The 22,699-nt window shown below is 53.9% G+C and overlaps 7 protein-coding genes across 7 annotated transcripts; 4 read left to right on the top strand and 3 right to left on the bottom strand.

The window, feature by feature from the left end:
• Window positions 1-1,242: 1,242 nt before the first annotated feature.
• CCM_07909 (lipase precursor) lies at window positions 1,243-2,306 on the top strand (the record flags this gene model as incomplete). Its single annotated transcript, XM_006673049.1, has 2 exons — window positions 1,243-1,324; window positions 1,393-2,306. The coding sequence occupies 2 exons, from the start codon at window positions 1,243-1,245 to the stop codon at window positions 2,304-2,306; spliced, it is 996 nt and encodes a 331-aa protein (XP_006673112.1).
• A 507-nt stretch (window positions 2,307-2,813) lies between these two features.
• Window positions 2,814-4,808, bottom strand: CCM_07908 (DNA repair protein Rad7; the record flags this gene model as incomplete). The annotated part of the gene is made up of 3 exons (XM_006673048.1): window positions 2,814-4,532; window positions 4,588-4,615; window positions 4,669-4,808. 3 exons carry the CDS (start codon window positions 4,806-4,808, stop codon window positions 2,814-2,816), a joined length of 1,887 nt encoding a protein of 628 aa, XP_006673111.1.
• A 744-nt stretch (window positions 4,809-5,552) lies between these two features.
• On the top strand, window positions 5,553-8,749 carry CCM_07907 (DNA repair protein RAD16; the record flags this gene model as incomplete). Its single annotated transcript, XM_006673047.1, has 3 exons — window positions 5,553-5,598; window positions 5,669-8,456; window positions 8,521-8,749. 3 exons carry the CDS (start codon window positions 5,553-5,555, stop codon window positions 8,747-8,749), a joined length of 3,063 nt encoding a protein of 1,020 aa, XP_006673110.1.
• A 511-nt stretch (window positions 8,750-9,260) lies between these two features.
• CCM_07906 (ornithine decarboxylase) lies at window positions 9,261-10,693 on the bottom strand (the record flags this gene model as incomplete). Its single annotated transcript, XM_006673046.1, has 2 exons — window positions 9,261-10,321; window positions 10,414-10,693. The coding sequence occupies 2 exons, from the start codon at window positions 10,691-10,693 to the stop codon at window positions 9,261-9,263; spliced, it is 1,341 nt and encodes a 446-aa protein (XP_006673109.1).
• A 1,001-nt stretch (window positions 10,694-11,694) lies between these two features.
• CCM_07905 (uncharacterized protein) lies at window positions 11,695-14,483 on the top strand (the record flags this gene model as incomplete). Its single annotated transcript, XM_006673045.1, has 7 exons — window positions 11,695-12,016; window positions 12,246-12,317; window positions 12,764-12,949; window positions 13,446-13,668; window positions 14,197-14,293; window positions 14,358-14,388; window positions 14,458-14,483. The coding sequence occupies 7 exons, from the start codon at window positions 11,695-11,697 to the stop codon at window positions 14,481-14,483; spliced, it is 957 nt and encodes a 318-aa protein (XP_006673108.1).
• Window positions 14,484-14,987: 504 nt separating this feature from the next.
• Window positions 14,988-18,048, bottom strand: CCM_07904 (mitochondrial presequence protease; the record flags this gene model as incomplete). The annotated part of the gene is made up of 2 exons (XM_006673044.1): window positions 14,988-17,718; window positions 17,771-18,048. The coding sequence occupies 2 exons, from the start codon at window positions 18,046-18,048 to the stop codon at window positions 14,988-14,990; spliced, it is 3,009 nt and encodes a 1,002-aa protein (XP_006673107.1).
• A 967-nt stretch (window positions 18,049-19,015) lies between these two features.
• Window positions 19,016-20,603, top strand: CCM_07903 (alpha-taxilin, putative; the record flags this gene model as incomplete). Its single annotated transcript, XM_006673043.1, has 5 exons — window positions 19,016-19,208; window positions 19,274-19,545; window positions 19,600-19,748; window positions 19,795-20,047; window positions 20,097-20,603. 5 exons carry the CDS (start codon window positions 19,016-19,018, stop codon window positions 20,601-20,603), a joined length of 1,374 nt encoding a protein of 457 aa, XP_006673106.1.
• Between the last annotated feature and the right edge of the window lie 2,096 nt (window positions 20,604-22,699).

Raw genomic sequence — 22,699 nt, 5'->3', positions numbered from 1 at the left:
AGATGGGGGCTGGCCCGCTACCAATTGAGAAGCTCTTTTTCGGGACCCCTTCTGCCACCAACACTAGTTGTAATACAACAAATAGTGATTGTGATGGTTTCGGGGAGTTGCTCCGACGCTATCGCTTGATCAAATAGACGGACGCCAGCTAAAAACAGCTCGCGCGCAAGCCCTAATGGCAGTGACAAGCAAGCAAATGTCTGCCGAATAAGACTTGCACTAGGTAGCTATATCCCAGCTAACCTATGCATATTGGTGGGCTGCGCACCCACATGCCAGGCGATCCTTTCGCAATTCTTTTAACCCACAGAGGCGGTACCTGGAAGCTTGGCGATGCAGACCTGCCTGAACTATAGCTTCCTTACGAGACGCGCTATCCCTCCGTAAGCCGCTTCCACCGATCCCGCTCCGGCAAGGCAAAAACGCTCTCAAGGCTAGAAGCGGGCATCGCATTGGTGACTGTGTTTAAACTGACTAGTAGTTCTACTCCAGCGGGCCTTGGCTTATCTGTTGATCAAAGGCATAATCCGGCTTACATTGTGCAGTGATATTGGAGCCCGGAGCCCGCATCTCGTCTATTTCCACGGTGGCCGGCACGCGCGAAGCAGCGGCATGGGAAACCCGACATGCAGGGTACTGAACGGGCGCATGCGGCGACGCTCCGTCAAGTCCGGCGGCCAGCTCAGGCTTGGCTAACTAGACCCTTAGGTTCTTGGAGAAGTCGGCGCTGTCCCCCTTGCAGATGCAAACTCACCAACGCCAGCTAACTAATCATCAACAAGGCTATGCCGGTCCAGGAAAGGTACCCCGGCACCAGAAACGTAGCTCCCCCGGCAACTTTTTTTCCGTCTATCGTGCACTTCTCCTCACCACACTGCAGAGTCGGGGCCAAGAACTCGCAGCGCCCATGTCCGGCGGGGGGGCTATCGCATGACCACGGCCTTGACTGTCCTCTTTCCTCCCTTTCCGGCGAGCAGATTTGCGAATAGAGGCTACGCAGGAGTGCGGGGATAGCGCAATGATTATGTCTTGCCGGTGCGTCGGGAACCAATGTGCCGCGTTTGGGTCGAGACGATATTGAGAGGCTCAGACCGGGGGGAGTAAGAATGGCCGTTGAGATTGTGTATATAAGGACACTAGCCAGTCCATGAAGAATCAGGTTTCTACCAGCAGCTTCAGAAACCAAATCCTCACTCCTACTTCTCGCGGGTTACATACTTTTGTCTCACTTACACCGACAAGATGCGCGTCGCCCTCCTCTCCCTCGCCTCGGCCGTGGCAGCCAGTCCCATGGCCAACTACCTTTCCACCATGGAATCAAGAGGTATGCTCTGTACCAAGACAATGCCCCCCCCCCTCCTCTTGCAAGTCCCTCTCACTAACACCGGACAGCCGCCACTCTCGACGACAACTCCATGAACAACTTCCGGTTCTACGCCCAGCACGCCGCCGCCGCCTACTGCAACGCCGTCGGCCCCTCGCCCGGCGCGGCCGTCTCCTGCGGCGACGAGTGCGACGACGTGATGCGCAACGGCGCCACCATCCTCCGCACGTTCCAGGGCAGCAACACAGGCATCGCCAGCTACGTCGCCGTCGACAACGTCCGTCGGGAGATTGTCTTTGCGACGCGCGGCAGCAACAACATCCGCAACTTCGTCACCGACGTGCTCTTCCTCAGGCGCGACTGCGACTTTGCCGCCGGCTGCCAGGTGCACAGCGGCTTCGCCGACGCATGGGGCGAGATCGCCGTCGCCGCCACCGCCGCCATCAAGGAGGGCCTGCAGGCGCACCCGGGCTACCGGCTCGTCGTCACCGGCCACTCGCTCGGCGGCGCCGTGGCCGCGCTCGGCGGCGCGTACCTGCGCCGCGCGGGCTTCGCCGCCGACGTGTACACGTTTGGCGCGCCGCGCGTCGGCAACGACGTGTTTTCCACCTTCTCGGGAGCCCAGCCGGGCGGCGGGCTGTTCCGCATGACGCACACCGACGACCCGGTCCCGCGCCTGCCGCCCATGATCTTTGGCTACCGCCACGGCGGCACCGAGTACTGGCTGTCCAACGGCGGCGCGCTGCAGAACAAGTACCAGGCGACCGACGTCAAGATTTGCCCGGGCATCGCGAGCATCGAGTGCAACGCCGGCACCTTTGGCTTCGACATCCTCGCCCACCTTCACTACCTGACCGACACGTCCGACTGCGCGCCGCTGGGTATCCGGTGGAAGCGCGAGGATGGCCCGTCCGACGAGGAACTCAAGCAGCGCCTCACCAAATGGAGCCAGCAGGACCAGGCGCTGGTCGGTGGGAAATAGGCTGCAAAAATAAGCTTCCATGTGACGCGGTCCGCGAACTGGCCGACCAAGCATTGGCGCGAAACCGCAATGTTGATGATGGAAGGTACATACCTATGAAAAAGCGCATCGTACATAGTTCAAACGAGCACATACTTGGCATACTTTTTTGTTTATCCAGTTTTTCTTTTGTATATAGTACACCTTATGTTTCCTTGTTTATGATAGACTGACTACATATCTACACACCTCCCAACCGACCACTGCTTTCCTTCTTACACCATGCTTTCCGGCCTTCTGTAACGACAGAATATTGAAAAAGTTTAGTTGTCTCTCTCTACAACAGAGGCCCTATCCCTCTTGCCGCATTCGTAGCAAGCTTGAACCGTGACTGCGTCAGCACAAGTTGTCATTAATCCTAATCTTCTCCTTCAACTGCGACCGTTTACATTTCCCATACTACAAAAGCTCAAATATCTCTCAAATTAGGGTGACAACAGTCGTGTCCCTTCCCATCAGCCCATGGCTCTAGTGAATGCCCTCTGTCACCATACCCAATGCATTCGGCACGCCAACCAGAACTACACCTCGTGGAACCAAGACATCCTTGATTTTCATGCATCCAAACACGTTGACGTCCTTAATGTTTGGACAGGCTCGGAATATACTGCCCAAAATAAAATCCGTCACCTCTTCGCAAAAGCTAATCTCCAATGAGCGTAGCTCCGGATACAATGTGTGTTCTCTAAAGGCCTCCTCGAAGGCCTCGCGCGAGATGTGCCGGCAGGCATGGATATTGAGATGTCGGATTTTCGGCCCAGAATGCGCCATGAGTGCCTTGAATCCCTCACTGCAAAGACCTATATTCTCCGGATTCTCGCGCGGACGAGCAGCGTCGATCTGCCGACACTTTTGAAGGTCAATGAATGCCACCTCGGGGTTTTCCCACCCGGTAAAAAGCTTCACAAAGCCGGCATCAGTCATAGCTTCGCTATCCGTGATTCGTAGCTTGGTGAGCGATCGGCAGTGGTTGTGAATTGCCATCAAAACTTCGTCTCCGGCGTCTGGAAAAATCTTCAATGACAATGTCTGCAAATTTGCACCGACGCCAGCAATACACTCGGTCAGGTCTGCTGATGCGATTTTGTGGTGAAGTTGAAGGCCGAGATGTTCAAGGGAGGTGAGGGCGCTGATTGCCTTGACACCTTTGCTAGTAAGTTTCTGATTGTTTGCCACTTTGAGCCGTTGCAGTCGTGGGCAGTGCTTTTTTAGCTCAACAATGGTGTCATCTCCAAAGTGCAAATCCGTGTAGTAAACCTGAAGCGTTCGAAGCTCGGCACCCTTCGCAGCCAGAAACTCGTGCCATTTTGCTTCACTCAGCAAATTTGCACCATGCAGATAAAATGTTTCCAGGCAAGTATCGCGTGATAGCAGGTAGTCCATTACTTCGTCCTTGAACTGAATCGCACAGCGCACTTTGAAGTGTCTTAACTTGGTCGCTACTTGGAAAATGCTCATGAGGTCATTTTCACCCAGCCTAGCACCGTCATAGATGTGCAGTACATCGGTATTCGGACGAACGAAAAGCGGTAGAGTCTCTGGCTTGAGTAGTCGGCGCTTTGAAAGAATGCGCCCAATTTTGTCAATGAGGTGTTGCGGTAGATCACCCAAGCTCTCGGCCATGTCCACATTCTTTGCCAGAGTTTGAACGCAAAGCGTGGCCAGGCTCTTAGTTCCCACATCACCGTCGAGAATTCGGCTTTGCGTGGCTCGACGTGCCCCAATTCCGCCCGTTTGCTTGCGAGGCTGTTTTTTCGGTTTCTGTCCCTCTCGCTCTTTGGCTATCTCGCGGCCACAGGGAGCACACAGGAAACCCCCGTTGGGCCCAGCCACAGAATACGGGGTGACGGTAAAGCGCTTTTCACAAATTTCACAGTTGTCCATCTGGCCAGGTAAGGGCGCATGGCTTTGCTCAAAAATGGCTCGCGCAAGGTCATCCTCGTCTTCATCGTCGTTGCCGCGCCTCTTGCGCTTCTTGAATGATTTGCTAGCCTTGATCTTCTCGATGGCCTTTCGTTCTTCCTTTTGCTTCTTGGTGGCATTCTTGCCAGCAGGCGCATGTTGGCTTGCAGTAGTACTCGACTCCGCTACTGCCGATGAATCACCGTTTTCGCGCGTCTGGTTCGCTGCGGCCTGTCGCCGGGAATCGGCAAGATCACGAATCTGTCTTGCTGAGATGTTATGCGCCTGGAAGCTGTTAGCGACGGGGCCGGGCAGAATGAGGTGATGTATCAAGACTGACAGCTAAAAAGTCCGTCAAGGCCGATTGTCTTCTATCGGTTAGCAAATCTCGAAAATGGCACGAAATTTGTAGGTGACATACGGTCCAGTAATATTTCTGGTCCGCCTGGGAGAATTATTTTGCTCAGCGTCATCCGTGGGAGTTGGGGCCGATCGCCTCCGGACCCTGTCGGCACGGTTAGGAATTATCTCTGAGTTTGAAAATGCACCATAAACTGACATCTTGAATGCTAAACAATCTTTACCCCTTCTTACTTGATAGTAAATATATGTCGCCCGCAGCGCGGCGAAGAAAGGTTGGAAATTTGGAAAGAGCGAGTGTGTCCAAGGCTAACTATAGGCAAGAGCACAGTGGCGCTCATGAGTTGAATGTAGCCAAGTGCAAACGCCGTAGCGTGTCAAGCACTTCCTCGCGGTTCTAACACGGTGTCACGTGATCGGCTCGAGAAAAAACTGTAATTCGCACTGTAGACTTCACCTAGGGCTGTGCCAAATCGCGGGGTGTTGTGCGTGGCGCACAGTGTGGCGTACCTGAATACACTGGCTCTTTAGTTTTTCAGGCCCCACACGTGCAATCGTGTAAAGTGGGAGACTAAGTCGTCATTATTGGCACTGTGCTAGGCAGTAAGTCAGTCACGGTGGCAGCAAAAAGAAACGAAGCCACCATTCACGGTATCACACCCATTCAAACGCATGCGACACTTTCATCCTCAGTTCTATTTGCGGCTCTGACCATCCTTTCTTTAATAGTATCCTGCATTGCTGGCTCCATTTGACTGGCAATTGTATCTAAATCGCTACGGGCAATTCGTCGCTGCTCGCCACCGCCGGGTATCTGAGCTCCCTGGTTGGTCGCCCTAACCAATCTTTCGCGCTCCAGAACCGACGCATCGGCACAACCTGAATCTTCACAGCGGTCTGCTATTCGTGATCTCTGTATTCTCTTCTTTTCAAAGACAACACAAGATGCAACCTGCTCGAGCATCCGGCGGTGCCTCCACCCCGGTAACTGGTACGTGAATTATCTACCGATGGCCCTCTTTAGGCTTCGCTAACACTCTATTCTCTGATCTGCACTACAGCTAGCAATGGTCTCAGGCGGTCTGCTCGATCATCTCTTCGTGCAAGCTTGAACTCCTCACGGGCACCATCAGTCACAGACTCCATTCCCAGCAGCAACGCTACTCATCTCCGTCAGACTGTTGCTCACGCGCCCCCCAGCGAAACTGTTTCCTCCGCCACTACGCCTGCAGAGCTTACTACAGATGAGGCTAGCGACTTTACTCCTGCCACCAGCATGATGCCTACACCACTGTCAAATGAGGCTGGGAACTCACCTGACAAGCGGGCATCCTTTGTTATTGAAGTCCCCACCGCCCAAAGTCGTGCGGAGAGAGAACGTGCCGTGCGCACAAGCGGCTTGTCTCTCAACTCAAAGGGCAAGCGTCGCGCTGATCTTATTGACGACTCTGATGATGACGAGGCCTTCTCTGATCACTCCCCAGATGCCAAAGTTGCCCGGAGACTTCAAGACGAGGAATATGCCAAGACCCCTTCCTGGACAACAACTGTCCCAAATCATTTGCAATATACTGACAAAAACGGCGGTATAATTGACAAACCCTGCAAAAGTTGGCCAGCAAAGAGGGCGCGCGCCGATACTTCCAGTGGTTCCCGCCGCCACTCAAAGAAGATCCGAGTGATTTCAGATTCTGAAGCCGATTCACCTTCAGACATTGATATGGACGCAGAAATCGCCGCTGCTGTTGCTTTTGATGACGTTGGTATCGCTGATACTACTACACATCAGCAGCACCCCTCCTTTGTGATATCCGATTCCGATAAACTCAGTGACCTAGACGACTCAATATTTGAAGGCTCTAGCGATGGCGAACCGTCATCCAAGTCCAAAGGAAAGCAGCCGATGGTCTTGGCACATCGTTCAGGTCCTAGCAGCCGCAGAAACAAGTCGCTCAAATCTGGAGGTGCGAGTAATGCAGACGCCATCAGCATTGCTAGCGAGGACTCTGATGCTTCGTATTTGTCCGACCTTTCCACAAAAAAGCCCTTTGACGAAGCCGCTGTTCTCGACGAAAGGGCTCAACTTGAGAGAATCACTGCCTCGCGCAAGGCTTACAGACGTGGAAACAAGCGCCGAGACCAAACCGAGCGAGATCGTCTTGAGGCTCATCACCCAGAGCTTCTGGATATGTGGACAGACCTGGAAAATCTGCCAGAAATCGACGCAGGCAGGGCAGAACAACCCACCACTATTTCACGTCGCCTCAAACCCTTTCAGCTTGAAGGCCTTGCTTGGATGAAGGAGATGGAGAAGCGGGAGTGGCGTGGCGGCCTTCTCGGCGACGAAATGGGTCTGGGCAAAACGATTCAAGCCGTGTCACTCATCATGTCCGACTATCCTGCCAAGCAACCTACCTTGGTGCTTGTGCCCCCAGTTGCTTTGATGCAATGGCAGTCAGAAATAAAATCCTACACTGATGGGACCTTGAAGACGTTCGTCTTTCACGGCACAAACGCCAAGACCAAGGGCATGCAAATCAAAGACTTGAAAAAGTACGACGTGATTATGATGTCGTACAACAGTCTAGAGTCTATTTATCGAAAGCAGGAACGTGGCTTTAAGCGCAAGGACGGGCTCTACAAAGCAGAAAGCGTAATCCACGCCATCCACTTCCATCGCATTATTTTGGACGAAGCCCATTGCATCAAGACACGAACAACAATGACAGCCAAGGCATGCTTTGCTCTGAAGACCAACTATCGCTGGTGCTTAACGGGAACTCCGCTCCAAAACAGAATCGGCGAGCTCTTTTCTCTCATCCGATTTCTCAACATCAAACCGTTCGCTTCGTACCTATGCAAACAATGTCCCTGCTCTACCCTGGAGTGGGACATGGACGAAGACCACCGGTGTCACAATTGTGGCCACGGCGGCATGCAGCATGTATCGGTTTTTAACCAAGAGCTTCTCAACCCAATTCAAAAGTTTGGCAACTTTGGCCCTGGACGCGAGGCATTCCGCAAGCTGCGACTGATGACAACGCGCATCATGCTCCGTCGGCTGAAGAAGGATCACACCAACGCCATGGAGCTGCCTGTCAAGGAGGTCTTTGTCAATCGGCAATTCTTTGGCGAGGAGGAGAACGACTTCGCGGGCAGTATCATGACGAATGGGCAGCGCAAATTTGACACTTATGTTCATCAGGGTGTCCTGCTCAACAACTACGCCAACATTTTTGGCCTCATCATGCAGATGCGTCAAGTCGCGGATCATCCCGATTTAATTCTGAAGAAGAATGCCGAGGGCGGACAGAACGTTCTTATCTGCTGCATTTGCGACGAGCCGGCCGAGGACACGGTGCGCAGCCGCTGTAAGCACGACTTTTGCCGGTCCTGCGTTGCGAGCTACATACACTCCACTGACGAGCCCGACTGCCCGCGCTGCCACATCCCGCTGTCTATTGACCTGGAGCAGCCCGAGATTGAGCAAGATCAGTCTATGGTGAAGAAGTCTTCGATTATTAATCGTATCAAGATGGATAATTGGACTTCATCCTCCAAAATTGAGCTTCTCGTTCACGAATTGCACAAGCTGCGGTCGGACAACGCGTCTCACAAGTCCATCATATTTTCGCAGTTTACGACAATGCTGCAGCTGGTGGAGTGGCGCCTGCGCCGCGCGGGCATCACCACGGTCATGCTGGACGGCAGCATGACGCCTGCGCAGCGCCAGGCCTCGATTGAGCATTTCATGAACAACGTAGACGTAGAGTGCTTTCTCGTGTCGCTGAAAGCCGGCGGTGTCGCGCTGAACTTGACGGAAGCATCTCGCGTCTTCATTGTCGATCCGTACGTCCCATCCCTTGCGGTCCATCGCCATGTGTACATGTGTTACTAACATCTTGTGTGACAGATGGTGGAACCCGGCGGCTGAGTGGCAGTCGGCGGACCGGTGTCACCGCATCGGGCAGACCCGGCCGTGCACGATTACACGCTTGTGCATCGAGGATTCGGTAGAGAGCCGCATGGTGCTAATCCAGGAGAAGAAGACGAGCATGATACACTCGACTGTGAATGGCGACGCCAAGGCCATGGAGTCGCTGACGCCCGAGGACATGCAGTTCTTGTTCCGCGGTAGTTGAGCGTGGTGGGTGGTGACGTACCCTACAGCAGCACCAGGGAAGCCGGCATGGAGTTCTTGGGCGTTTTCTTTCATCTTTTCGCTTTGGCTGTTATGATGTATTGGCTTTGAGGCGTGTAATATCATAGAGCAGATGACTTGCCATGTTGTGTTGATTCTTTGCTGAGGAATATCTCTGGGTAGCGCATGAAGTGTGGGGTTCGACTAGAGAAGTTGTCACTCTTTCGTTTTTAAGCTGGGTAAACCCCCGAAATACGCGTGAGCCGAACTATGTTTGAGACTAACAGCATTACTGCTACATGATTTACACTAATGCGCATCAAAGTGCAAACACCCATTTCATCATCACAGCTACCACATTTGAATTGAGTGTTTGATATTAACTTCGGCAAGTCTATACGACGAAAATGTAATCCAAAATGTGGGCAATTTCCTGCCCATACAAGAATGCGCAACTTAATAGTGTGTCTACATCGTAAACATGGCAATGCTATGTTTCCTGTTCCAGCACATTACATGCCCATCAGGGCATTGATGGTAGGTTCAGAGGAGACGTAAATGACGTCGTGAGCGTTGGAAAAGCCATTGAACTGGGTGGCAGAGCACTTGGTGTAGGCGCCCATGTCCTCAAAGTAGAGCCAGTCCCCGACGTCGACAAGGTGGGTGAAGCGGGTGCTATCGGTGATGCGGTCGATGCCATCGCAGGTAGGACCCCAGATCGAGTACTCGATGCCGTCAACTGCGGGGCCAGTGATAGCTGTGTCGTAGACAGTCTCGCCGTTGCGGCGCAGGACCTTGGCAACTGGGTGCTGGTGGTCAAATATGATGTTGGAAAAATTGCCGTAGACGCCGTCGTTGATGTACATCATGTAAGAGGTGACGCCGGTGGTGGGGTCGTCGACGGCGCGACGGGCAATGACGTTGCAGGCAATGGTAAATGCCGAGGCGACGTAGTAGCGACCAGGCTCGGCAATGATTTCGACGTTGCTGGTGGCGGGAAAAAGCTCGTCGAGGGCGCCGCTGAGGACAGCGGCATTGACCTCAAAGGTGGCACCGGAGAAGCCGCCGCCGACGTCTAGGGTACGAAGGTGGAAGCCGTGGTTGGCAGCCTGCTGGAAGACGAGATGGGCATCCTTGACGGCGTGGTAGTAGGCCATGGGGTCGGCGGAGCCTGAGCCGACGTGGAAGCTGACGCCGACAACGCTGAGGCCGAGCTCCTTGGCGAGGGCGAGGAGACCATCAGTGGTGTCCATGGGAGCACCAAACTTCATGCTGAGGCGGCAGGCCGAGGAAGTATCGTCGGTGATAATGCGCAGAAAGAGCTCAGCGTTGGGAAAGTGTTTGGCGATCTTGTAGAGCTCGTCGCTGTTGTCAAAGGTCATCTGGCGGACGCCGACAGCCTTGACATAGCGGACGTACGAGTTGGTCTTGCAGGGCTGGGCATAGATGATGCGGTTGGGTGAACAGCCCATGGCGAGGACCTGATCGATTTCGGTCTTGGAGGCGCAGTCGAAGCCGGTGCCGAGGGCAGCAAGGAGACGGAGGACCATGGGGTCGGGGTTGCACTTGACGGCTACACAAGTTAGCGTTTTGGGAAGACGGAAGAGACGAGCGTGGAGAGGCCGAGAGGAGAAGAGACGAGCGCGGCCGGAACTGAGAACGTACCGTAGAAAGGACGAACACGGGGGAGATTCTTCTTCCAGCGCAGGTGCTGACGGTAAACGTCGCCCAGATCGGCTACGAAAAAAGTGTCCTCATCCCCAGGCTCGCAGAGCTCGTGGTCGACGGCCTCGACACGGCGGGCAAGGGCATTGCCAATGAGCTGCTTGGCAATGGCAGGGCCATCGCGAGAGGCCACCGAGTGGACGGGGAGCCTCTTGGCTAGAAACGGAGGTTGGTGAATGGGATCGACATGATGGTCCCAGACGGCCGTCGTCATTGTCATATCCGAGGTATTGAAGTTGTTGGAGGACAGAACAAATATGAATATTTGTTGCAAGTTGTAAAAGCCGGTGGTGGGAAAGGTTTGTTAGGGTGGGCGAAGGATATAACAAACGTTTCCTTCAGCGGACTGGCGAGGCCTTCTCGACTCTTCCTCGGTCAGAGGAAGAACCTCAGAACTCCTCCTATGCGGCAGCTGGTGGGATTGGTGTGAAAACGGGGGAGGAGGTTGATGATCCAAGTCACCAGGAGTCAAGAGAGGCTGGTTGGGCAGGCTAGAGGCAGCGGCAGGCGGGCTGGGGAGGAGGAATGGCGTTGATGATGTGAGTATGCTTGCAAAGGCAGAAATTTTTGTCGGCGAAGTGGACGACGGCCTGGGGAGCCGTGGTGAGAGTGGTGCCTTTCGAGTCGAACCCAAAGGCTAAGGCGAGAGTCTCGGGGACGATATTTTTATAGAAATCGGGCAGACGGGTTTGTTATGGTGAACGGTGATGGGGTGCCTGTTGTTGTGAAAGGAGAGTTGGTCAGCGGTCAAGTTTTTTCATGTGGAGTCATGACGCATGTGCTCGGGGGAGATGGAGAGGTGTGAATAACAAATAATGAAGGGACCAGGAGAGAAGGCAAAACGGCAGAAATAAGCCGTGAATGTAACGGTCTGGATGAGGCAGTGTGTCAAGTCTTTCGGGCCGGTGGTTTGATTGTGATTGGTGCTGGCCGTGCGGTAATGTCGTGATGGGTGGTGGTGGTGAGGCGGTGGAGGGGGGAGCAACGGGCACAGCGGACGAGCATTGGTAGGATGCGCCATTTGCCGCGGGGGAGGAACTAACCGTGCGGGAATTTCGCAAGGACGACGATTGGAAAGCGGACGAGCTAGAGAAGAGCTAGAAAGGAGGCGGGAGCGTAATTGGGGGGAGGTGGTGGTGCAATATAATGTTGCGAGGACACGGTGTGTTGTGTCGGAGCAAAAAAAGGACGAACTGTGGGAAACGAAACGAGCAAGGTTGGATGGAGGCTTATGGCGGGGGAGTGTGGGCTGGACAGGGCAGAAGCACGAATTTTTTTTTTCACGGCCGGGCTTGGGCGCTGGCTGGGAACGGCTCGTTGATGACGAAGACTCACCATATTGTTAGTGCCTCGGCGCCCCCCTTACAGCTGCCTCCAGTGGCTGCAGCGGCCCTGATTGATCAGCTAGCGCAGCGCGGGAGGCTAGGCCGGGTTGCGCCTGGAACGCCCATCGAGGCCGCTGAAAGACCCAGAAATATAGCGCCGGTCAGCCAGTCATACGTTGTCGAAAACGCCCGCCACGAAAAAGACGACACACAGATTGGTTTTTTGCTTTTCTAACTGGCTCCTCCAGCAGACCATCGCACCCACAACTGTGGCTGAACCTGACCACCAAAATACACGGTCGGCATCCGTACCTGACTATCCGTACCGCTGCCCGAACAACTTCACCCGAACTCGTACGTACTCTCACCACCCCCCTGCACCTCTACACGAACCATTTTCCGAGACACATGCACCCACTCACTGCCCGGCTGCTCGCCCGCCTGTAGTGCTGTCTGCGCAAAGCAAACGACTTCGTGGCGAACCAGGCTGTGCTGCCCTTCAACACGCGCAAACGGATAGTATGACACTCGGTCAATCACTATGCGGGAATTAGACAAGTCAGCATCTTTCCCTTTGCTGTCAAGTCCATTTCTTGGCTAGGTACAAGCCGAGCTCAACTCTCAGCGCCGTGCTCATCAATGTTGGGACACCCACCCTCCCCCACTAGAACCGCCAAAAGGAAGCCGAACAGCACCAGTAGTTATCATCACCAACCCTCTACATACGACCTACCGGCACTCCCATCCTTATCTCGCCCGCATATGCAAGCCTCTCTCCGGATGCCCTATCCGCACCGCACACGCGCTGAAACGGGTGAGCTCAACACATTATCCGCAGCCTTGCAGCCACGCCGTGGCGTCACCTTCTAAAACTTGATAAACGAGCCTACGTATAGGCTCTATTTGAGCTTGTTGCACCCGCGTCTTGACCTCCCGCTCTGATGCCTCCGGCCTCTGATGCACAGGATACCGTATTCGATGCTACAAGCACGTCGTCGGCCCAAAGGGCTCCCAAAAGTATGGCCATGGACTGACTCCCGCGGACCACTGTTACCAGCTTCCAATGCAACGCCTGCAAGATGCACGCAATACTACTACCCAAGACACGTCGCACCACCGATTTTTCCCAACGTGCGAAGCAAAAGATGCCTGTGTGTCGATAGTTTCTAATGATGAATCTATGCACCTGCCACATCCCAGCGGCCCAAGAGCCAGCCAGCGCAACCACGTCCCGATGCCGCCCAGCCGATGCTTGGCGATCCGGGCCCCCCGACTGAATCGTGCCCCAATGCAACCCTAGCCTTCCTCGGACAATGACCATGTGTCGAAACATTTTCCATGTTACCCTGTCGAAATCGGGTCTCGCATCCTCCCCCCCCCCCCCCGCCCGGCGTGGTGGCTTGCCAGGTCTGCACTCTGACTGATAAGCTTACCTGATCGAGAACCACGAGCGACTAAATAACTAGAGACTCGAAATTCACCGTAGCCAGAGCCTCACCCTCGCCTTCAAACATACAACACCATCATGTACACCCTTCTCGGCTGCCGCCTCCAGCACCGCCTAGGCCCTAGCACATCATTGTCGCCACGCGTCGCAACCTTGGACGCTACCTACTACTACCCTTACTTTTTCGTTACCCAAAATAGCCTTTCGTCAATCGGCACCCTACATCCGGACAGGCCACACGCTCCCTCACCTCTCCCTCAATCGAAAGGGCCATCATCGGCATAAAACGCACAGACTCTCTGCCCGGCACCATGGCCCGATCGACCTGCCAGGGAGCTTGGGCCTTGGCTCGTCCACTCTCACGCGACAGCGGCGACATCGCTTGACGTGCTGGGGCCAACCTGGACCAACCGGCGTCGACAAGTGACGCACGTCTACATGTACCAGAGCGATTGTTCACTAACTAGTTTGTCAAAACAAAAAGGCCAAAACGTCATGTGTTCCGTCCAGTCCGTGTTGACGTCCTGGCATGGACTAGTCGAAAACTGCAGGCTTGCAACAGCACTAATACCTCATACAACTCATGCTTTTGACGCCAGGAGAAAAAAGGTCTCATACTACAAGCTCGACTACCGAATTCTACTTGATGAACCATGCACGCCACGCCGTCGTCGCAAAGTATCCCTTCTGTCACGACCGGGACTCATAATTACCGACCGATTCGTTTTGCTGTCCTTTCACCCCCCTCGACATCGTGGGATCGCGACGCTTACTCGAACATCTCCTCCCTCTTTCCCCTCATCGCCGAAACGCCTCTCGGGGTTGCAACCCAAGCCCGTTGACTGTCCCATCGCTCATCATTGTTTTGTTTGACCCCTCCCCCCAATCGTAACCTTATTGCCCTGCCTGGTCATCCTCTTGCTCTCTTTCGGCATGTACTCTGTTCTTTAGTCCGGCAATTCAATGCTCTGCGATCCCCGGCTCTGAGAGAACGAGCGATTTTCCCTGGCCTCTTTCCCCTCCCCAAGACTTCCTCCCAGCACCTCCAGTATCAATTTCCGCTATCCCCTTTTCGTCTCTTGAAATGTCTTGCTCCAAGCCCACCCGCGTAGACCGAAAAAAAGGAGGCCTCCATTCCGCCATGTGTGGCAATTCACGCCCCCCTGGCCCCATCGTCTGCTGCTTGTTGACCGTTGCGGTCGGTCAACCCAGCCCGCAGCAACGAGGCGGAGTCGTAAACTGGTCACAGCGAGGACGAGAAGCGCGACGCAAAAGAGACGAAAAGAAAAGCAAGTGGAAAAAGAACCATCATAAGCACCAGGATCGTCCAGCAGGGAAAGGAAAACAAAACCGGAAACCTCGTGTTTGCTCTTGCGTTGCTCTGTGGCCTCTCTGCCATGGACGACGGAAACCGGAGTTCCCATCGACAGAAAGGCGTATCGTATCTGAACGCGTCATATCATCACACCCCGCCATTCCCCCTCCTTGCACCAGCAGCATCTTGTCGAGTCACATCATCACAGCCGCTCAGCTCCTTGTTCTGCACTAGCAGCATCTTGTCGAGTAATCCGTCGACATTGGGAGAAGAGTCGTAAATTTTTGTCGGTCTATGCCAAGAAAAAATATACCTCTAAACTGTACACACATTTCCGTCTTTCTTCTGGCCCGCCTCGTCATTATGGCCTCTGTTGGTACACTGTGCCCCCCTGGTTCATATCGTACACTGCTGAAAAACAAGTCAATCACTCTGCACCGCCGCCCGGCACATTCATCTCCTCCACGGTCCAGCTGCCGTCCACCCAGGCTTTCTTCTCGCCGAGGAATGAGAGACGCTCAGCGCCGCCGTCCACCGCGCGCGCTAGGTATTGGTCGGCAACCGTCTGCACCTGCTCGCGCGAGACGTCGAGCAGCTGCGCGCGCTTGGCCTGGCGCATGTCCTCGGTGACACCCGACAGGAATCGGCCCATGCCTTCCTCGTTGACCGCCTTTGGCGCGTCCACCGACTGGAACACGGAGATTTTGGCCTCCTCCAGGTCCCGGTCGCTCCATGCCTTGTCCGCCGCCCATCGCCCAGCGTCTCGCATGATGCGGATCGTGTTTTGCGGGTTCGGGTCTCGGTACGAGTAGAACCCAAAGAGGCCGTCGAGCGGCTTGGCGTAGGCCCCGCCGCCATACGCGCCACCCTTCTCGCGAATCTCGTGGTGCAGGTGCTTGTGCGTGAGCATCTGCGACAGGATCTGCAGGGACGCGCCGTCGGGGTGCGTATACGACGTAGTTGCCACAGAAAGGCCGCCGTAGTATACCTGGTATGGCAGCGGGAAGAATGTCTTCTTCGTCTTTGGGAGCGTGAGGACGCCCCCGGCTGTTTGTGGCAGCTGCGGCTGCAGGCCGCGAGTAAACGTCTGCAGTGATGTGAGGTTGCCGGCGACGCTTTCGCCGCTACAGGTTATGGCGGCGCGGAGCTTACCCGTTGTGAGTACAAGATGTTGGATCTGCTTCAGTTTGGCAATCACATCTTGGAGCTGGTCAAACTCTGGGCGGCCCGCGAGCGAAGTGATGAGCTTCACCTGCGACAGACCGGCCACCTGCTGACGGAGCCAGGCAGCCCGCGTCAAGCCGGACTCGGCGTGGTTCATGGCGAATCTATGCCCCGATGAGGCAATGTCGTTAACGACGCCGTCGGCGGACGCCTGTAGCAGCTGGCGGATGCGAAGCGCCGCATCGGGGCTGTCAAAGTTGGTATCTAGCACAAGCTTGCGCAGTAGCTCAAACATGACAGGTACGTTTCGGTCAAGCGCCATGCCGGTAAAGATGATGCCTTCGTGGGCCTCCTCAAAGTTGGTCGGTGAAGCGGTAGAGTGGTACCCGACAGACACGCCACCGGTCTTGAGCTTGATGAGATCCTCCAGTTGCTCCATAGTCTGGTCTTTAGTACCTAGACGCATGATGCTGTCGGTAAAGAGTGGAATAAGTTGGCGCAACTCATCTGATAAACCCTCGATCGTGTTGATGGCACGGAAGTAAGTCAGACCGTTGGTGGGGGCTTCACGCCACTGGATAGAGATACCCTCGTTCACTTCGTCGCGCAGTGTGACGCGGTCGATGCTTCGGGGAATGTCCTTGACGTAGACGGTCGGCAGGCAGCTAAGGTCTTCCGTATTTGTCTTGTTTTGTTCGACCAGGAGATCCTGCTCCTGCTGCTCAAAGGCGGCGCGGGCTTGTTCCTCACCACCAGCGTTTTGGACTGCCTCAGCAATCTTGTCCGCCAGGCGCTCCTTTTCCTCGTTGACCAATACTTCTCCAAATGTAGCTGATGGCGTCATGGTGAATGTGAGAGTATTGTCATTGAGCATGTACTTTTCAACCAGCCCCTCCAGGTAACCGCCTTTCGCCAGCTTGGCCTGGAATCCAGTGATTGTGTCATTCCAGGCTAAGGATTCGAACGGATCGACGCCATTGAACCACTTGGGTTTGAGTCTATTGAGCATAGAGAAGCCAAAATTCGAAGTCTTGTGCTTCAACGACAGCTCGAGCTGATGCAGTGACCCGTCAATCTTGCCCTGATCAAAGCCGTTTTCGCGGACGTCGCGCAAAATATCTTGGACCTTGGCTTTGAGCTTGGGTACATCTGCTTCTTGTACACCAGTGAGTCCGATGGAAAAGATTCCTCTTTTGGCGGAGCTGTCATAGCCAGAATTGGGACTCCAGTCAGCACCCATGCCAGTCTCTATAAGACCACGATACAGCGGCGAGCCATATCCGTCCATCAAAAGGCTAGACAAAAGAGCAAGTGAGAATGACTCCAAAACATCGGTAGTGTCTCCCATGATCCAGGAGACAGAGGTCTTGAATTGGCGATCTGGATCAACCAGGGGGTCAAAGGGGCCGGCCAATGTAACATCTCTTGGTCCAGAGAGCACTATTGGCTCGTGAATCGTTTTATCGGCCTGAATTTTCTCAAACGCCTGCAATCGCGCATCAATGTCTTGCAAGTGATCGGCCAAGGGCATGTCGCCATATGTAAACAGCTTCGCATTACTGGGGTGGTAGTGTTCAGCGTGAAAGTCCTTTAGCTGTCGGTATGTGAGGTCGGTAATCTTTTGAGGATCGCCGCCAGAGTTGTTGATGTCGGGAAAGATGTGGTCTTGGAATCGAATATAGTACAAGTATCCCGCATCGGACATCTGGCCCTTCATCTCATTGTAGACGACACCCTTGAAAACAAGCTTCTTGCTCTCCTCATCCGTGGCCAGTGGATTTTCAGGGCCGATGCGCCACCCCTCTTGTGTGAAGTCGGATTCTTTGAGTAGAGGATGCAGTGTCGAGTCGAGGTAAACAGACATGAGGTTCTTGAAATCCTGGGCGTTGGTAGTGGCAAAGGGGTAAAACGTGTGATCCGACGCCGTAAAGGCATTCATGAAATTTGACAAGGTTCGAGGAAGCATTTTGAAAAATGGGTCGCGAATGGGATATCTATCTTGAGGTTAGCATAATGCGATACCTGCTTCTGCGTTTGCGCATTCACTTTTCACTGCCACAGAGCGTCGTGTGTTCGAGGATGTGGGGAATTCCCGTATCGTTTGGGGGATTCGTCTTGAAGCCAATAGAAAAGACGTTATTGCTGTCCTCACGCGCAATATGCAAGTAGTCGGCACCAGTTTTATCATGCTGAAGGTGCAAGGCCGTGAGCTCCAGCTCAGGGACATGTTTGGATCGGACGAGCGTGAAGCCGTGCAGTTTGGAACCTGGTTTGGGGTACTGTGATAGCTCGGTCACGGCCTTGCGGGCCGCATTGCGCAACATAATGAATCAAGCTGCGACGGCGGTTAACGGAGGGTGAGAGACGGACGACCAGAGTATCCGAGCGCTCAAGAACAATGACTGGTGCTGGAAATTTGAAGCATGGGTTGGACGTCATTGTACTGTTAGTCAGCATTTCATCGCCGCTTTAAACGGCCAGGAGTGGCAAGATAAGAGCAAGATTGAAGCAGTGTTTCCACAGGACAAGGCGCATTGTGATGCTAAGCATAAATGAAATTTAGTCTATTCCGCACTGTTCATGTCCAAAGCAGAAGCTACCTCTTATCCATGTTGACTCAGGCATGTGGTATCTCATTAGCCTAGGTACTAATCAGTATCCTGACTTGGGACAAGTGCAGACGATAAAGTGTACTGAATTACAGACGAATTAATTTATAGTAACTACCTAAATGGCCTAGATGGTGAATGAATGAAGCAAGCACCAAGGGCAGCTCGATACATATTGGACTGGGCGCGGGCTCAAGGAAGCCGACTGTTATAGCAGCGAGTCATTGTCCCGTTTGGGTTGGACATTCGTTCACCCACCAGCTGCAGCACGCAGGCGCCGCTCTTCAAGTCCACTCGAGGCACTAGCCAAAGTCGTGCATCGTAGAAAACTACGTCGTCAACATCCATTGCCCAGCCTAATAGCCTTCAGCGACAGTCCGCACTAACTAAACTGACTGAATTACTGCGACCTAAATCGACTGCTGAGCGCCAGCTGGCACTATACCCCCCTGCTGCTCGGCCTCTGCTGCTCCGCTCAACTCGGTCCGCTCACGTCGGGACGAGGAGAACCTCCGCCTCCCATCTCGACGATCTCGCCCACAGCAGCCCGGTCCTGGGCTCTCGGCGGCGACTGCGACCATAATCATTCTATCCGAGGTAGCCTTATCATCTTCCAATGCCATAACGCCGACGGTTAGCCTTCCGTGCGACAAAATACGACTAAACGCACACGAAGCCGACCATGCCAGCGACGCACGCTGAGCCGGCCATTTCCAACGGCCACGATGGTTCCAACCAGCTACCGCCTCCCTCAGGGAAAAAGAGCAAGGCGAGAAAGGGTCTTGACTCAAACGAAGCCTCGAGACTTTTGGCGGCTCGCATCTCGCAGCTGGAGCAGGACGCGGCCGGCGAAAAGGACCAAGAGCTTGAAATAGGTACGGCGCGCTGTACACTCGCAGTCTTCTCTTTAAAAGCTGCTGCTAATAATCGTCGATTATAGAAAGAGAAGTCAAGCGCGCGACCCGCGACCTCGTGCAGCAAATTTCCAAAATGGACGACTCACAAAAGATTGACCATCTAACGAAGCGGTCTAGCGAACTGCTAGCGGATATGCGACGCTTAGAAAAGGAAAACCAAAAGAACAGGAAACGTGGTGATATCCTACAAAAAGAGCGTGACATCAACCGTACTGAGCTCAGCAAGACAGTGGGACTCAAAGAGAAGCTGGAGAAGCTGTGTCGTGAATTACAGAGGGATAACAACAAGATGAAGGTTTGCGGCCCGTTTCGTCAGTTGCACATTTCTACCAGTCGCTGACCTCTTTAGAACGAAAACAAGGAACTCCAAGCCATTCAAAAGCGCAACACCCTATCATGGGACGAGAAATACGCCACCCTGCTCTCGAAGCTCGAGGGATATCAAGAAGATAAAGATATCCCACGCAAGCAAGTTGTAGATATGGAGATGGAAGAGCTGTATGTCTTGTTTTGGAACCCATTAGCCTCCCGCTAACACGTACAGGTTCCGAGTTCGCTTCAAATCCTTCATTGAGCAGTACGAGCTCCGAGAGTTGCATTTTCACTCCCAAATGCGAACCAAGGAGATCGAACTACAATACCACCTCTCTCGCTTCGATCGGGACAAAAAGGCCACCGAGGCTGAACTGGCAAAGATGCGTCAACTGCAAACACAAGTGCAAACGTTATCGAGGAGCGAGACGCAGCTTCGCACAGAACTTAACACGTATATTGATAAGCTCGGCGAGGCATGTAATGTAAATTTGACGTGTCTGCTCTTTTTGGACTTGCTGACACAGTCTACAGGTCAAGTCTGCCCTGGACCAGCGAGACGATATTTTCGCCAGACAACGCAAAGAGATGCAAGATCAGGCCAAAAAATGCAAACGTCTTGAAAAGGACAATGAGGCACTCAGGCGCCAAAAGGAAGCTACAGCAGCCAACATTATTCGAATGGCAGAGGAGCGACAGCACTGGAAGAACAAGATGGACATAGCCGACAGAAAGACGGAGAAGCTTATGAGCATCATCCAACAGATGCAGCAACAGGGCCGCAAAGTCCCGTCAGCTATGGAATCCACGCTGGAAAGCTGTAAGAATGGCGAGGACCCCGGCGAGGATGCCGAAGAGAGCGATTACTCGGAGGATGACGAGGAAGAGGGCCGCGATAGCGACGCGGACGACACAGAAGAGGAGACGCCGCCAAAATTACAACCACAACCTCCGCAGCCCGGCCTTGCACCGAATAAAGTACCGTATGGGCCGGAGCGTCCTCCGATACCGCCCGGCAGTGCCGCCATCAACGGACACTAGGAGGCCGTGATGCGCACGTACGACGTATCGCGTCCAACGATCACGATTGACTGGACCAAGTTCAGCACGGCGCAAGACTCTATATTTTCCACAACCACGTTCCTGCAGGATAACCCCATGATTTCCGATATGCTCGGTATCACGATCGACCAGGCGTTCTCGGGCCGCGACCCTGTGCATCTCAGCGCGGCTGATCGCGAGGCGTTTTGGAAGAAACTCACGGCGGCGCATCGCGCGGATGAGGGCCGCGAGCCTTAGGTGTCGTGAATTACCACAAGCATCGAAGGAGTTGGCTAGAGGAACTCTGTATATTGATGTATGCTGCATTCTTGGAGTTGCTGGACCTAGGGTGATTTGCTTGATTTGCTTTTGTATCCTTCTTGTTTAAATACACATTTTATACCTCTATTCGGAGGAGCAGAGGAGAAGCGAGGAAAGAAGTGTGGTGGCAAGCGCGGATAGCATTCCTGAATAATACTTGAGCCGCATTCTCATGCGGATTGACTTCACAACTCCAGTACTTGCGATTGTCCCTTTTGAAAATGAGCAAGTTACCTCAAATATGCGTGTCATTTACTCACAACAGAGCAGGCAGTCCATAAACAGCCTCTCGGGAGGCTTGTTCCTGTTGTCCCAAATTGTATGAGACGCTGGTTATCTTGACCAGGGCCAAATCGGGCGGACCAAGGCTACTGCTGCAATGCTGATGTCTGCTGGAAGATTGAAGCCCGATTGTCGTGGTCGAGAAGTACTTCCTAATCCTGGCCAGCAGTGGCCCTGGACAGCGCTGTCGGTGGCCTCGACGGCAGAGCTTGGCTAGGGGAAAGTCATTTGGCTAATACTGAACAAAGTGCAAGATTGCCAATGGACGTACGATTCGAGGACCCGAGTTGTGACGTGTTGGGACAGTGTTGCTTGGGCTGTGCGCTGCAATTCAACTCGGCCCGCCTTGCCATAACCCTGGACTCATGGGCCACAACGGGGGGACTCGAGCAGACATTGACAGGTGACCCCCAACTTGAGAGTATCAATGGAGTGGATACATGGTATATCCGTACGGATACAATGGCCCCCGTTTCCAGGGTCTCTTTGTGGCTCCTCTCATTGCCGGCCCTTGCACCGCAACGGTCGGAGCCACAAACGGACGATAGTCTTTGTCCCCCCCTGTCGCGCGCGACGTCCGCGGGCCCAGCACCGAGTCCGCTTTCTCGGAATCATGGTGAACCCCATTCGCCAACAATCGCGCAAACGAGGTTTTTTTTTTTTCTCTTATTAGCGGCCGCCGGGCGCTATCTCGGCCCTCCGCCCGGCTCCACACCGGCTTCCTTCCGGCCGTTCAGACTACTCGAGAAGTGCCCACTTTGACAACTTAATAAACGTTCAATTTTGCCCCCTTGATAAAAAGTGGTTTGCCTGTTAGCTGATTATCAGTCAGTTTAAAGCCTTTTTTTTTTCGGATATCGTGGCTTATTACCTAGTGGATGGCGGGGGGGGGCCAAAGGGTATATATGATTGACAGGGTCTTTGTCATGCCTTATGGAGGGAACTGGGTAAAAGGACCCTGAAACGCAATTGGCCGACACCGGTAGTTATAACCGTCGGTAGATATCCGGATCGGGGAAATGGGCGCATGTGCAAAGTATAATTAGTTATTACTGCGGCCATTGCTGCGGTTCTCGACAATCCATGTTACCGCGCCGCCACCTTGTCGACGACGATCCTAGGTCATTTTCCGCTGTCTTTCTCTGAATTCGAATTGTAGCTTTTCTATATGGCCAAGATTCCCGTCGTTTCTAGTTTCCCTTCCACTGGCGCGGCTTTGAGGTTTCTTGGAGAAGCAGAGCGAGCTTACGAACCCATTCGTAACTAGCTTGGGAGCTTCTCTACTGGATTCGGCACGCTCGTGGACTTGACCTCCTCAAAGCACATGAACAGAAATATATCCTCGCCGCCACGTATTCTTTCCCTGATCCGCAGCTGGGGCGGACAGGGGAAACCTGGTCCTGCACCACTGCCCGGCGGTGCGCTCAGCCAATCCACGAAATGCCGATAACCCGACTGTGGGCGCGACGAGTCGTGTGCAGCGTGATTCGAGA

Source organism: Cordyceps militaris, assembly GCF_000225605.1.
Source record: "Cordyceps militaris CM01 unplaced genomic scaffold CCM_S00006, whole genome shotgun sequence".
Lineage (NCBI taxonomy): Eukaryota > Fungi > Ascomycota > Sordariomycetes > Hypocreales > Cordycipitaceae > Cordyceps > Cordyceps militaris.
Note: the sequence above shows the minus strand (reverse complement) of the source record. Positions and strands in the feature narration are given on the sequence as shown.